Here is a 16,738-nt window from a genome sequence, read left to right as displayed (position 1 = left end):
GTCTGTTTTAAAAAATACCTCCATTTTTCGCTTCCACGTAGCAAAATCTCAGTCGAACTTTGGAGGATGAATGTTCGCGCCAGCCATTATTTTGATCTTTGTGTTTCAGTCGGCAGTTAGTCCTTCTGAGGCTTTTGGGCTCTGATACCACCTGTTGGTGTAGCGGGACCGAGAAGAGGGGGGCGAATTGCCTACAAATAAAAAATACCCTCCTCAAAACTTTCAACTTTAAAATAAAAGCAACAATTATAAAATTAAATAGAGCTAAAATAAAAACAGAGAAAAACAGACTCAGTGTTTTACTTGGTTACACCCAAGTCGGTTGTTAATCCAAGGCAGTTGGAAAACGCACTAGGAACGTCTCCTTCTCTGAAAGCGGAGAAGCCTTTTACACTAAGAGTTCTTACAAGTTGCTTGAAAATGAAAATCAGAGTTGATTCCTGAATAGCTGTTCGAGGCCCCTTTATATAGGGGTTCCAGAACTTATCAAATCACTTGATCTTCGGGATCAGGATTTGACTCGAGAGGGATCGGTCGACCGATCCTTAGGTTCGGTTGACCGAACCTGCTGAACCTGCCCAGCCTTCCGTCCAGATGCAGCCTCTCTGGATCGAGCCTGCGTTCGGTCGACCGATCACAGTGTTCGGTCGACTGATCACAGTGTTCGGTCGACCGATCAGCCAACGGTCTCCACCTGATCTGGCCCGATCAAATCGCTCGACCAGGTCTTTGGTTTATCTTTGGTTCGGTTGACCAATCAGAAGGTTCGGTTGACCGTACACTTCACCAACGGCTGGTTGTTGACGTGTCACCAACAGCTGGTCTCTGATGATTGAGGTTCGGTCGACCGATAAAGACGTTCGGTCGACCGAACACTTGTCAAGTCAACTTCCTGGTTGACTTGCTCTGGTTCTGCTCGCTTGGGTGATTACGGCCAACCGGAATAGGGCTCACCCGAACCCAATTCCCGACCTTCTCCTCGAGCAGTCTTCCGCCCCGTCTTTACGTCCCTCGAACGTCGCACATGTTCTTCTCGCCCACCGGTGTACTCTTCCGCAGCTCTCTCGTCCTTCGGACGCACTGAGCCCGTCGGCTCTCTTCCCGTGCCGTCCTTCTCGCTAGCTGCGTCTTCCGCTCGACTTCCTGCGCTCCTAAGTTCCTGCACACTTAGACACAGGGATCAAATAACAAAGCAGGACCTAACTAACTTGATTGATCACATCAAAATACCCACGGAGTCCAACAAGATCTTCCGAAAAAGAATCTCAGGTACCTAAATATTGACAAAGGTAATCTAATTGCTAGAATAAATATTTATTCACAATTTATACATGACAAAAGAATCCTTACATAGTTCTCTTGCAAAATTGCCAACAGGTTATTAAGATTGTCAATGATATTCTGCCATGGGCTGTTCTGAGTGTTACTTACAAAGGATCGTCCTCTTAGCATAGTCTTTGCTCTTACTGTCTTTGTTACCTAGTTTAAAAATTCACAATCAGCAAATTTAAAGTGAGTACTAAACGTATTAAAACACCATCAAACGTGTTTATCACTCCGAGTGCAATTAAAAGTCATGTCCTCGTAGCATCTGATAGAACTAACAGTATCATTTAAAAGATTGTATTCCTAGAAACAAATTCGTACAGATTCCTATACTTCTCTGAGTATACCAGAGCTGGCCACACCAGAATGACCAAGTTAGTGTATTTAAACCTTTTCCTAAACACAAAGTATATGCAGTGAACACTGACTGGACCTCTTTAGAAAATGTGTAATAGTGGTCAAGTAATGAAGCTCAAGAAGAATCAAGGGCAAGTGCAACAATTATAGGCAGTGTAGAAAAACAATCAAGGAATTTATGCAGAATCAAATTATAGAGGCGATTAGAATATGATAACAATAAAAATAGAACTGTACTTTTCCTAATGTCTGATGATTTTTAAACTGTGCCTGTGCAATCAAAGATGTGTACAGCTTACAATCATGAACAGGAAACATTAAGAGCATGAAGTTGTAAATTCTGGCATTTTGCCACCGGTACGAGCTTAGTTTTGAGTATGAATGAGAGATTCTGCTCACCAAAAATTTAAAAGAATGCACAACCATAGAAACAAATGCAAATCATTTCACCTGTAAACACTGTGAAATTAATGAGCTCAACTCTTTCTTTGTACTATCACGAAGGATCCCAAAAATTTTTTCAACATAAGCTGAGAGCTATTGCTTGAATAGCAACGCTGGGTATTTGGCCTCTACTTGGCGCACAAAGGCAAGTCCATCCACAGGAAGGTTTGAAGAAGAGCGAAACCCCTGCAACACATTTCATAAGAAATGGAGTTGATGAATTTTACATTTTCAGAAGAATTGTTTCAGTAACCATGTATGATTTACAACAGAATTCTCATAGCAACAGAAAGACTTGATGAATTGCATACTTGTGTCATTCGCCCAAACAATGATGTTGGCGTTGGAGGTATAGCTCGTGGTGTAGAAGCAGCTGCACCAGAAGCTTTTAGACTCTTTTGCAAGAGATGTAACAAAGTTGATGAATTTGACAACCAGTAAGCTGGATGATCGATGCTCTGGTCATCCTGTGTCACATATTCAGTTGGATTGAGTATCTTTGGGAAGGGGCTTATAGTTTAACAATTCTTAGAAAATAAAAGAGAAGTAGCTGACAAGAAACATCAGATGATACCAAAACAAAAAACAAAAAACAAAGGAACTTAGCAGTAATACTGAAACAGACTGATTAGCAAAATCATGCATTAAGTATCTGAAAATCTAAATTTATTTTAGCATACATCCACACAAGTAAAATATATATACTATTGTGGAAGAAAGTGAAGAACCAACCAATACAAAAAACTAGTCTGCAAAATAATTTCATAAAAAGAACAAGTACCAGAAAATTTAGATTAAGTTCTGGTCTCCATTCAATGTATAGTTAGAAAGAAAAATATATTGTCCAAGAAATATCTACCTAACGATAAAACACAAGAAATAGAGTTATAACAAAAGACTGCATGGATTAAATTGATGCCCTTAAACTAATCAAGTAGTCATCCTATTTAGATCCTATCCTGTTTTCTTTTTTTTCTCAAAATCATGGTCTAAAAAAATCTCCTAATGATGTTTTCAGAAAATTCTACCACGAGATGCTTCAAAATACTGTATGTCCTTGCTTGAAGGATTTACCCATCAAAATGGATCATTCAACTAAAAATGTTTTATTTAAGTAATTGGAAACCTAGTTTGGCTCTTTAAAATTCCTTCGAAATGTCACCAAAAGGGTACATTCAATCAGTATGAACTAACAGAATATCAGTTACCATGCACAGTTTCAAAAACTTCTGTATTGCACACAGGAAACAAAAATAAGTGTCTATTAGTGGTTTAAACCAAACATTGTCAAAAGAAAGTCAATCATAAAAATTGGTTTTACCTACATAAAGTTCAAACTGCTCGATCAAAGGGAGCAAAGTCCAGGATGATACAAGAAATATATATATATATATTATATAAAACAGCAATTTAATATGGAAGGATAGGATGGCATTTATTCATCATTTACCAACAACAATATGTTTATGATGCATCTCATTCATGGACTGACTCATAGAAATCAGTATCAAGTAGCTAACTAAAATTAGATCAATTGAATTTCCTTAATTTTGATAGGTCTGCTGAAAATTGATTCCTGAACAATTGAGTTCTACTAGGAAATCTAATCAAGGCTCTGCTGGGATGTCTAATGTCCACTGGGAAAATGGAAATGAAATAAACAAAAATATATTAGAAGATTAGATTATAAAGAGACCTTCAGATGTTCTTTTACAAATCAAATCTGAGTTTCACAAAGACTAAATCAAGTTGAGTCAAACCATATTAGGCCAATTTGTTGTCCTAATCATATATTTTCACAGTTGAATGTGAATTTTACTTATTTTTAAATAAAACAGTCAGATCGGGGTTTCAAATATCAAAACCAAAAAACAATCCCCAAACCCCCAAGTTTACATATCAGCCAGCTGTTCAGCTTCTTTTGGATATCCCAATTCGTGTCTCCTTTTCCTCCTATTATTCTAGTTTTGCTATCTCTAATAAAAAATTAAAAATTAAAAATACTCTTTCTCTCGCATTACAAATAAGATTTAAAAAAATTACCACAAAAAATTATGTTTACTAAACAATCTTAAATCTAACTTCCAGTAGTCAACAGATGAAAGCCATGTGCTTAACAGGAAAAACAGATCAACTAGCAAAGGTTGTAGTTGGGGAACTAAACAAGTATAAATTTGTCTTTCATAGATAAGAACCTCAATTGCGGAACCAATCATCTGAATAAGACGGTCAAAAACACTCGTTTTCTCTGCTTCAAATAATTTCCAGTGAAGAAGAGATTTGTATATAGTCACTGCAGCTGCAGGCTTTCCTTCATCAAAACCAATGTTTTGAACCACACATTTGATCAGTATGTCAACATTCTCCTGAGAGAAAAAGCCAGTTGGGTAAATGTCCTATCAAAAGAATGGGAAAACATAAATTTAACCTTCATAAGAATTTCCATTACATGTTGTCTGTCAACATAAGATCTCCTCAGCCTTGAATCTGTCTTGGCAATGTGCTTAATAGGAGGAGGAGCATTTGGTAGATCCTGCAAAAACAATGCAGGATTAACACAAGTCAACTCATGGAAGAAGTCACAAAAGAGAGATTGATAATGTCATGGGTCTGTTGCAGACCTTATGATCCATAAGTTGGTGGGAAATATTATCCATATTCTGCAAGTAATAGCAACATGTAAGTGAAAAACACAGAAAAAAGAAACGTGCAAAGATATGGTGGAGATGATTCAGAATGCAGTACTTGTTTTGATGTGGTAGAAGGTATATTTTTGGCAGATGCAAGCATTAAAGCTTGCTGTCGTAGTACTTGATTCTCAGATTCCATGTTAGACAACTTTTCTTGAAGACTGCAGTAGGAACATACAAACTTAATCCATTGTGGAATAGACAATGTGCTTAGGAATCAATCTACAACTCTGAACTTAAGTTCAAACCTTATTTTTTCAATGTACAAACTTAATCCAAGAATTAATGTACAATTCTGAATTTAAGTTCGAACCTTTTGTTTTTTGGTAAATGAAAAGGATTGAAATTAAGTTCAGAGTTGTACCTTGATTCTTAAATTCAAATTTAATCATATGCCATACTAAGACAAAAATAAAAATATAGAAACCTTCGCATTGATGTTTTTAGATCAATTAATTTTGCCTCTGACTCGGCAATCTTTGATTCTGCCTCAAGAATTTTCTTTAGTCTTTCCTCACTTAGTGCACTTTTGTCTTCAAACTTTTTCTCTGTTTCTTGAATTTGTGTTTCTAGAGAACTCAACAAAGCCTGAAATTTGTACCAAAACATTATGCAAGCACAAAAAAAAAACTGAACAATAGCATATCACATCAGTCCTCGGTCCAACACCCACAAAATGCCAATCCCAATTACCCAACCCTTGAGCAAAGAGGACAATGGCTAGTTGTCATGGAAGGCATATAAAACACTCATGTAGAAAATAAGGAATAGAGTAAATTCAGACAAATCTATTCTACTTTATTTTACATTAGATAAAACAAAATGCTTAGTTAACAAAATGGAAATATTGTCCGAACTGTAACTTTAACCTAACCTGATGCTCGATCAATATGCACTTGCTGCAAGATCCATTTGGATTATTTACGGTGTGTTTGCAGTTTGCTTCCTACAAAATTTTCCAGCTCTAGTTTACCAGATTTCCTTTTCTAGAGAAAATTTTGGAAACCGAAAAGAACATATAAAGAACATTGGCATCATTTTTTCTAAATTATTTTTCTATACAATAAATTTGATTTTTTATGCACAGAATACTTACCTTCCACAAAAATAAGAAAAAACATATATTATCAAATATAAATATTTCATAAACAGTTGTTGAAGGAAAATAGAAATATGGGGAAGTTTTCTCTGAAACGACCACAGCAACTAAAGTCTTCTCAGTAATCCAAAATGAATTGCCTACATTTAGTTTTCAAAAATTACCTGGAAGCACATAGATAAAATGTTTTTAGTAGGTGTTGAAGAAATTGTCACATGATCGTCATGAGTTTCATGTCATACCAATGGCCACGAGACTCACATGGGGTGAGATAGTTTGCTCTAACACTTGACTGCTTGGTAGATTGCCCCAAGCAAGGTGTGACAAGGCAAGTCATTATTGTAGCATACATACGCTTTATGTTTATCAATGCAAATCATAATTGATAAATTTATGTATACACAATTGCTGCACAAGTAAATGCTAAGGAGGAATATTTACAATTTGGACAAAGAGACTTTAGTCTCGTATTAGCAGGAAGTTGAGTCTCAAGCTATAAGTTTGAAGAGATTTTCACTACTAGTGGTGCCTTTTGAGAAACTACAAGATTGTGTCTTTTCAAAGTGGACAACTTGACATACCCATGATTCATGTGGTCCAAGCCAATATTGGCAAAAATGACCTCACCACTACGTCTGGCCATTTGTTTCACATTTTTATATTTTTTAGTCAACCCAACCCAACCAAAAAAATAACCCTTGATATTCATCAGAGCTTTCCTCATCCCTGGTTTCAACAATGATTTTAGCCATTAAACATTAACTGAGTATTCAAGTGTTCAAATGAAGCAGAATCCATTTCATTATTTACAATCTTAGTAATATTCACTTATACCGCTGAAGGAAAAAAATTACTGCCTGACCCAATCAATCTCCCTCCCTGACTCTACTTTGCTAGTTCTACATCTTTCCTCAATCCTCTTAATATGAACATGCAAATATAACTCTTTGTTTTAGTTTTACATAGTACAAATTACATAATACAAATACAGAGAGTAGAATTGTGTGGCTACACAAAAATTTATCCAAGTTAGCAATACTTTACATGCTCATGTATGGTATGCAAATTCATACTGATACTAGGCACATGACAGTAGTAAAGGGAAGTCTCTGAGCCCTACTAATAAGTATCGTCAGTAGAGATGATTGGAAAAGATAAGCCAGCATCAACTTGAAAGTGATATAAGTTAATTTACTTAGAAACAGAGGCAAATGAAGAATTTATGAGGGATCAACTATGGGATCTAACTCACCTTTAGTTTCTCATTTTCAGCTGTGGCTTTATTCATCAAATCTATATCAATAACTTGGGCCTCATGTACCAAAGAAGCATTTTCTGCAGTCTTCTTGGAAGTTTCCTGCTCCACTACAAGCTTAGTTTGTGTTTCTTAATATCCGGCTTCTTGAAACTATTAGTAATATTTTTTTGTAGGGCTGAACATAATTTGTTTATTTTGAAATAATTCATCTTTTATGAGCTTAATAATGAACCAAATATATTTTAAAATATAAAAGTTTTGAAGGATAGTAGTAACATCATATTTATATTTGAAAAGGAAATTTGTGAGACTCAATCATTGGTGAAGAAACAAACCAAATGAAGGATGATCAGGACAACAATGAGATTATTATTTGAAACAACTAAGATTCTGAAAAAAATATGATCGGCGGTAAGGGGATATGTGGTTATAGATTGACACAGTTGAGACAACTTTTTTCCTAAGCAAGCCAAATTCTCTTTCCTGAAATTCTATCATGAAATACACAATGAGAGGGATAAAATCAAATATTACAATTCATATCAAGCGATTAGTTGTGAATAGATCGACAAGAGACTAGCTAGTGGGTCATTTCAAAACATTATAGTAAAACTTTTAATAATAAGGATACACTCAATTGATTATGACCAACACTCACCACTGTAATAATAAAACCATCAATAATAAAAAAAAATTATTGTTTCAGGTGAATATGTTATAAAATGAACATGGGAAGAGGTCACGTAACTTGTTGCCTTTGAGTTAATAATCCAAGTCTTGTATCAATGGTCTGAGATATGTAATCCATAAATAAAAAAGGTTATCAAAGAATGCTAATGAGCATGAGTAATTAAGCTCTAAATTTATTGCTACAATTTTAGACATGATAAAATATTAAAAAAAATAGGAGCTATGAAGGCAGCAACGAAGATGAAGACTAAATCGTTAATGAAAGTCAAAAAAAGAACATTAGGGTAAAATGAAAAATAGAAGAAAGGATTTTAAAGTAACATAAATTCTATGAAAATTATGTAATATTTTTTTAAAAAAAAATCATGCAAGATATAAATATTTATAATACATTTTTTAATTATATTTGGATGAAAATTAAAAGCATGTCCGTCATTTTTTTTATTGTTAAAAATGATCTTATTTTAAAAATTATTTTTGTTCAACGGTGTTACTCTAATATATATATATATTGTATATTTTTAATTAAAATTATTTTATAATATTTAATTAATTTTATTGAATTGGATCATTTTGCATAAATCGGAACAATGTTAGCTAATATTTGAACACTAATATTAAAAATACTTTTTGATATAAGAAGGTATTTGGCTGAGCTTATAAGCTGTTTTGAAACTTATAAACTCTTCAAATTTGTTTGGTAATTTTTTTTTCAAATAGCTTATAAGTGTTAGGACCAAAAGTAGCTAGAGGGGGGTGAATAGCTCGTCGCGTTCGCTCGGTGCTTGGCGTTGCTTGTTTCTTCAAGAATATGCAGCGGAAAATACAGAAACAAATACAACCACGCTAACACGGTTGGTTTACTTGGTATCCACCTCACAAGAGGTGACTAATCCAAGGATCCACACCAACACACACACCCTCCACTAAATAAAACTCTCCTTTATGGTAACTACCAAGGGCGGAGAAGCCCTACAAGACTCAATACAAGAAGAGAGGGAAAGGATACAAGAAATACAAGCTTACAAGCTTACAATGAGTATAAACCCTAACCCTAGCTTCTCTTCTTGGCTTTGATCCGCCTCTTGACTTGGAAAACTTCCAAGATCCTTCAAGAACTGGCGATCTGAGCTTTGTGAGTGCTGTGGAGATCTGAGATGAAACCGTGAAGAGATGCCGCAGCCATCACATGCCTGCAGCTATAAACGACGCCAACGGTCGGATCTCGATCGATTCGAATATTCCCAATCGATCGGGGAGGCTTTGGATCGATCCACGGATCGATCCAGAGCGCCTGGATCGATCCACGGATCGATCCAGCGCTTATCGCGCGAAGCAGCCGCGTCCCAATCGATCCACTGATCGATTGGGACCTCTGGATCGATCCACGGATCGATCCAGAGGCTCTCTGTTCGCTGGGACAGGTCTGGATCGATCCACTGATCGATCCAGAGCCTGGATCGATCCACTGATCGATCCAGAGCCTGGATCGATCCACTGATCGATCCAGCACTTGATTTTTGTCCAAAACCAAGTCCCAAACCTCCCAAACCAACATCCGGTCAACCTTGACCTGTTGGTATGTCATGCCTAGCATCTAGTCACTCCCTTGACCTGCTAGGACTCCCTTACCAAGTGTCCGGTCAATCCCTTTGACCCACTTGGACTTTTCTCTGTGCCAAGTATCCGGTCAATCCCTTTGACCTACTTGGACTTTTCTTTCATGCCAAGTATCCAGTCAATCCTTTGACCTACTTGGACTTCCCAACACCAGATGTCCAATCATCCTTGATCCATCTGGATTTTCCCTTGCCTGACTTCACTCACCAGGACTTTCACCTAGCTTCACTCACTAGGGTTTTCCATCTGCCTAGCTTCACTCACTAGGACTTTCACCTGGCTTCACTCACCAGGATTTCCATCTGCCTAGCTTCACTCACTAGGACTTCCTTCTGCCTGGCTTCACTCACCAGGATTTTCCATCTGCCTAGCTTCACTCACTAGGACTTCCTTCTGCTTGGCTTCACTCACCAGGACTTTTCTTCTGCCTGGCTTCACTTACCAGGACTTTCCTTTTGCCTGGCTTCACTCACCAGGACTTTCATACTGCCTAGCTTCACTCACTAGGTCTTTCATTTTGCCTAACATCCCAGTTAGGACTTCCCAGTCAAGTATCCGGTCAACCTTGACCTACTTGACTCTTCTTCAATCAATATCTTATTGTCAAACATCTAAACTCAAACCAAGACTCAGCTTGGTTACCCAGGTCAACCTTGACCTGAGGGATATTGCACCAACAATCTCCCCCTTTTTGATGTTTGACAATACCACAATAACACTTACAATCCCATATGTAAGTTAGGCTAATCCCATAGCCTCCTTCTTCATGCCACTAGGTAATGAAAGCATAAATTAAACTCTTCATTCTCCCCCTAAGAGGGCAAACTCCCTCTAGGTAATGAAAGCCTAACTTACTCCCTTTCATGAGTCCTTTCATTCTCCCCCTATGACCTTCCCATAGGTAATGAAGGCCTAAGCTTAACCATACATTCTCCCCCTATTGGCACACATCAACCCATCGTTGGACACACATCAACCTATGCTCCAATTCTGGGCACACTTCAACAAATCCATTTGTTGAAGACTCTCCCCCTGAAGAGTTACTCATCATTGTTCACAACATCACTCGTTGTGATCAACACGATAATGAAGGTCTCATACCCTTCATTTATCCTTAACTTCTCCCTCAATGTAGACAAATGTCCAACCTTGAGCATTATCTAACCACTTGAGTTCCCACTTGAAATAATGAGGAGATCCACTCCCCATTTCAAGTTCAAAAGCTCATACATGAGCATTTTCTTTAAAGAAGGTTAACCACCTTCCAAGGTTCATGAAAAGTAATTTTTCATGTCTTTAAAGAGTCCCTCCCCCTAAAGACATGGTGGTAACTTCTGTCATTGCACCAACAATGACTTGGAATTCCTAAACTTTTAGGAAACCCAAATTTTAGAAGTTTTGAGGTTTAAATGTTCAATATTTGAAACAACCTCAACCTAAACTTCTACTTAGTCTTCGTTAACCAATCCATCCTTGTTTTCAACATGAAAACACCCTTTGTATGTATACAAATGTATTTTAGGGGCTTGGAATGGTTACCTAGACTCAAAGAGGTTCAAAGATGCTGAAATCAAGCCTTCCCAGCCAAAATCAGCAACTTGGATCGATTGAAGTTGGGTTCCAATCGATTGAACCTTGCTGAATCGATCCACTGATCGATTCAGACTCCCTGGATCAATCGGCTGATCGATCCAGCGAGCTTCTGCTCGCGGGAATTGCCGTTTGAATCGATCCATGAATCGATTCAGGAACTTCAATCGATCCATGGATCGATCGGAGCTCTGATAGTTGCTGAAATTCCATTTCAGTCAACTTCAGAAACCCCTAGAAAATTCTACAAAAATCCAAAAATTATGAAATTTCGTGTAGACATTATTTAGGGCATACTTAATCATGGAAAAATAGCTTTCTATGAAAATACATCATATTTTCAAAGATTGACACAAACTTGAAAACTTGCAAAACTTTAGTGTTTTTCTTCAAGTTTGTGTCTAACTATTCAATAGTGATTACTATCAAAAGATAGCCTTCACCAAGGTTTTCCAAAAACATTTTAAAAACATTTTCAAAACCAATATCCCATCATGTTCCTTGGGCATAATGCACATGACTTGTACATTAGCTTTCCCAATGATGGGAAAACACATAACTATGTGTTTTGATGAACCTAAAACTCAAAAGAATGCACTAAATCAACATCTTGAGTTTTGTTCATCTTCCTAACATCTCACTTGTATCTAATGTGCACTAATCACATACAAGTCACCTTATAGTCTTTGTGAGATGTAGATTTTGGTTTTTGCCCTAATCTAGGGATCATGCATATCTATCTAGGCATTTTAGAAATATTAGACATCCACCTAGGATGTCACTTGTCAATAAGTGTCGTTAAATGCCATTTGTCCTTAATTACAAGGAATTAAACTTAATGCATGATTATGTTATGGCATACATCAAAAGAAAATAATTTTCAAAAGAAAATATCCTATTACTACATGATGTATGAATGTCATGACATGGTATTTTTTGGATTTTCCATAATAAAACATGAATGCAAAAACTAGACATGATGTCATGGCATATGATGGGCAAACAATCATGGCAAGATTTAGCATAAATAAAATATACCTAGATTAACTATCTAAGTATCCTTAAAGTCTTAGCTAAACTTACACCTTAAACCTAGATTGCCCTAAAGTGCTACAAGAGAATGCCAAAGCCTAAATTTGGCATTTCTAATTTCCTTGATTTAATGTATGCCAATTGAAAATAAACATGTCCTCAAATGTTGGCATATTCCATTTTTCCTCAAGAGTAGCACTTTTAAATTAAGGCCCGGATTGCCTTAAATTGCCTAAGAACATACCAAAATCCCAACTTGGTATTTCTCAAGGTTTTCCCAATTTGTGCCATTTTAAGATAAAAATAATTTTTCACCATTTGGCGCATTTTACTCTTTCAAGGAATAATCAATAATTCCATTTCATTTTCAAAGGTTAACTAAAACCTTGAAAATGCTCCTTGAGTGTCAATTTCCTCAAAGTTGGGTTAACTACCCTTCTAATCGGAGTTGACACTCTCTAACCCATCTATGGGGTAGAGAAGATGCTCCTAGGAACCCAACACCTATTGGTGCTCCTTGGATGCTCTAGGTACTCACTAGGGATAACTTCCCTAGATACCTTCCTAGTGACCTTGTTGGGCTTCTTAGAAGCCTTGGTCACATTTTCTAGGTCAACTCTAGGGATAACCTCCCTTGTGACCTTGTTTGTGACTTTCTTAGACTTCTTAGAAGTCTTAGTCACATTTATTGCAAAAATACTCTTAGGGATGACTTCCCTAGTATTTTTGGCTTGACCACTAGACCTAGGGTTTGTTCCATAACTATATGGAACTCTATGGTAAGAGGGCACATCCTTCTTAGCCTTTGGTTTGTATCCCAAACCTCTATGGCCATTGGATGGCATTTGTACCCCTAACCCTAGGTTATGCTCATTTTGCCCTAATAGGATATTTTCCATCCTTTTTAGGGTCTTTTCCATTTTATCAAGCCTTGATCTCAAGACTTGATTTTCTAACACTAAGTCCTTAGTTTTAGATTTTTCATTTGATTCATGAGCATATTTGTTCTTGGGCTTGTATCTAAAATCTTTAGAGTTATTGCCCAGACTTTTACCTACATTCCTAGCCTTAGGTGTAGTGGTTTTAGCATGAAAAGCTATATGTTTTTCTTTAACGCTATCATGCTTTCTATTTTCATGGTAAATAGCATTAAAATGATATAAGTTAGAACTATCATGCTTTTTACCATAATGTAAAGGGGTAGGCTCAATAAATGTTACCTTCTTCTTTACCTTGGAGGCTCCCCCTTGACTAGTGCCTCCTTGAGCCTTGACCACCTTCTTCCCCTTGGGGCATTGACTTCGGTAATGCCCCTTTTGATTGCAAGAGAAGCATATAATATGCTCCTTGCTCTTCTTTGTGTTGGGGATGATCTCCTTGGGCTTCGCCTTGCCCTTTTGTGCCACTTGGCCCTTCTTCTTGACCAATTTAGGGCACTTGCTCTTGTAGTGCCCATGTTCCCTACACTCAAAGCATATAATATGATTTTTATTTTTAATTGAAATATTTATACCTTTGCTTGTAGGGGTGGCATCTTTCCCTTTGGATCCGGAGGTAGAAGCTTCCTCTTGATCCGATCTTGATTCTCCTCCATTTGATTTTTCTTGACTCGTGGAGGTAGAAGCTTCTTCAATCTCTTCATCTCTTGACCCGGATGTAGAAGCTTCTCCTTCTTCTTGATCCGGTGTCACCAAGGATTGCTCCCCCTCAATCCTAGAGGTGGAGGCTTCATCATCTTGAATATGAAACAAGGATTATGCTCCTCCTTGTTCCCTTCACATTCCCTTGAAGATGAAGCTTCTTCTTGAACTTCTTCTTCGGAGGTTGAGCATCTCTCAACCTCGGAGTCCTCCTCTTGGTCTTGATCCAATGAGTCGCCCTCTTTGGATTCTCCTTGATCTGGTACAGTGGAGGGGATCTCATGAATTCTTGCCAATTTGCTCCAAAGCTCCTTGGCATCTTCAAACTCTCCAATTTGTTCCAAGATGTTGCTTGGCAATAAATTGACCAAAAGCTTGGTCACTTTGTCATTGGCCTCACATCTTTGGATTTGGTCTTTGCTCCACTTGCTCCTTTTGAGTACTTTGCCCTTGGAATTTGTGGGAGCTTCAAAACCTTCCATGAGAGCAAACCATTGCTCTATCTCCATCATAAGAAAATTTTCGATTCTTGATTTCCAAGAATCGAAACTCGTAAAAGTGTATGGTGGAGCCACCCTTGTGTCAAATCCAAGCCCATCTTGGAATTGCATCTTGAAGTTAAGCTTGATAAAATCTTGAACTTGAAGAATTTGCTCCAACTTCTTCACCCTCTAGCTTTTCTTGTTATACTTGACCCTTCCGGCGATGATTCCGGTGAAGAGCGGCCTTGCTCTGATACCACTTGTTAGGACCAAAAGTAGCTAGAGGGGGGGTGAATAGCTCGTCGCGTTCGCTCGGTGCTTGGCGTTGCTTGTTTCTTCAAGAATATGCAGCGGAAAATACAGAAACAAATACAACCACGCTAACACGGTTGGTTTACTTGGTATCCACCTCACAAGAGGTGACTAATCCAAGGATCCACACCAACACACACACCCTCCACTAAATAAAACTCTCCTTTATGGTAACTACCAAGAGCGGAGAAGCCCTACAAGACTCAATACAAGAAGAGAGGGAAAGGATACAAGAAATACAAGCTTACAAGCTTACAATGAGTATAAACCCTAACCCTAGCTTCTCTTCTTGGCTTTGATCCGCCTCTTGACTTGGAAAACTTCCAAGATCCTTCAAGAACTGGCGATCTGAGCTTTGTGAGTGCTGTGGAGGAGCTGGCGAGAAATCTGGAGTGAATCGGAGAAGAGATGCCGCAGCCATCACACGCCTGCAGCTATAAACGACGCCAACGGTCGGATCCCGATCGATTCGAATATTTCCAATCGATCGGGAGGCTTGGATCGATCCACGGATCGATCCAGCGCCTCATCGAAAGCGCTGGATCGATCCACGGAACGATCCAGCGCTTATCGCGCTGCGCCCCAATCGATCCATCGATCGATTGGGACCTCGATCGATCCACGGATCGATCCGAGGCTCTGATTTGGATAGTCCGGAGTCGATCGATCGATCAGAGCTGATCGATCCATCGATCGATCCAAAGACTTGATTTTTGTCCAAAACCAAGTCCCAAACCTCCCAAACCAACATCCGGTCAACCTTGACTGTTGGTATGTCATGCCCAGCATCTAGTCACCCTTGACCGCTAGGACTCCCTTACCAAGTGTCCGGTCAATCCTTTGACCCACTGAGACTTTTTCCAAGTATCCGGTCAATCCTTCGACCTACTTGGACTTTTCTTTCATGCCAAGTATCCAACAATCCTTTGACCTACTTGGATTCTCCCAACACCGATGTCCAATCATCCTCGATCCATCCGGATTTTCCCTGCCTCGGCTTCACTCACTGGACTTTCACCTAGCTTCACTCACTAGGGTTTTCCATCTGCCTAGCTTCACTCACTAGGACTTTCACCTGGCTTCACTCACCAGGATTTCCATCTGCCTAGCTTCACTCACTAGGACTTCCTTCTGCCTGGCTTCACTCACCAGGATTTTCCATCTGCCTAGCTTCACTCACTAGGACTTCCTTCTGCCTGGCTTCACTCACCAGGACTTTTCTTCTGCCTGGCTTCACTTACCAGGACTTTTCTTCTGCCTGGCTTCACTTACCAGGACTTTCCTTCTGCCTGGCTTCACTCACCAGGACTTTCATACTGCCTAGCTTCACTCACTAGGTCTTTCATTTTGCCTAACATCCCAGTTAGGACTTCCCAGTCAAGTATCCGGTCAACCTTGACCTACTTGACTCTTCTTCAATCAATATCTTATTGTCAAACATCTAAACTCAAACCAAGACTCAGCTTGGTTACCCAGGTCAACCTTGACCTGAGGGATATTGCACCAACAATAAGCTGTCAAAATAAGCTGTTTTGGAACTTATAAACTGTTTTCAAAAAAGTATGGGAGATCTTACTTTTTTAAAAAAAATCTTATTTTAATAATTTTCTTCTCTAAAATATCCTTATATAATTTTATAAATCCCCATCGTATCCTCCATAAATTTTTACAAACCTAATATCTTTCTATCTCTGTCGTTTTCTCTTCCAGCATCGTGTCATCTTATCTGTCGATGCCTCTTTCTAATTTTTCTCTCCCCCGATGTAGAAATTCACCCAAACTCTCTATTAATAATATTATACCTTCTTGGTAATTTTATTAATAAAAAGATCTTATAATGTCAAACACATCAATACATTTAAGTTGATTGTAATAAATTCACCCAAACAGTTTAACAACTTATTTTTAAAATAAGACTTAACAACTTATAAGCTCCTAAAATAGCTTATAAACTGTATGAGTTTATAAGTTATTTTTAATAAGTTTAGTCAAACACTTAAGTAAAAAAAAATTTGTAGGGGAGGAATAAAGCAGAGCCTTCTTTTGTTTTTTTTACTCATTATATTTTATAAATATTATTTTAAAATATATAATTTCATAACCTTACCTCTTAGGCTATCCGTAATTGGGCCCAACCCAAATAACAGATTATGGACCATACGGCCCATGAAATTATCTATATATAATCCTGTTATGCT

General features: G+C 37.9%; 1 protein-coding gene across 1 annotated transcript; it reads right to left on the bottom strand.

Moving 5' to 3' along the window:
- Positions 1 to 2,515: 2,515 nt before the first annotated feature.
- Positions 2,516 to 7,219, bottom strand: LOC121979685 (myosin-14-like). Its single transcript, XM_042531672.1, has 8 exons — positions 7,169 to 7,219; positions 5,245 to 5,405; positions 4,873 to 4,978; positions 4,749 to 4,787; positions 4,577 to 4,660; positions 4,323 to 4,493; positions 2,560 to 2,594; positions 2,516 to 2,522 (listed from the first exon to the last, which is right to left on the bottom strand). The coding sequence occupies exons 1-8, from the start codon at positions 7,202 to 7,204 to the stop codon at positions 2,516 to 2,518; spliced, it is 639 nt and encodes a 212-aa protein (XP_042387606.1). The 5' UTR covers positions 7,205 to 7,219.
- Between the last annotated feature and the right edge of the window lie 9,519 nt (positions 7,220 to 16,738).

This window comes from Zingiber officinale, chromosome 5A, assembly GCF_018446385.1.
Source record: "Zingiber officinale cultivar Zhangliang chromosome 5A, Zo_v1.1, whole genome shotgun sequence".
NCBI classification, from domain to species: domain Eukaryota; kingdom Viridiplantae; phylum Streptophyta; class Magnoliopsida; order Zingiberales; family Zingiberaceae; genus Zingiber; species Zingiber officinale.
The sequence above is the reverse complement of the archived record's forward strand: the minus strand, read 5'-3'. Positions and strand labels throughout refer to the sequence as shown.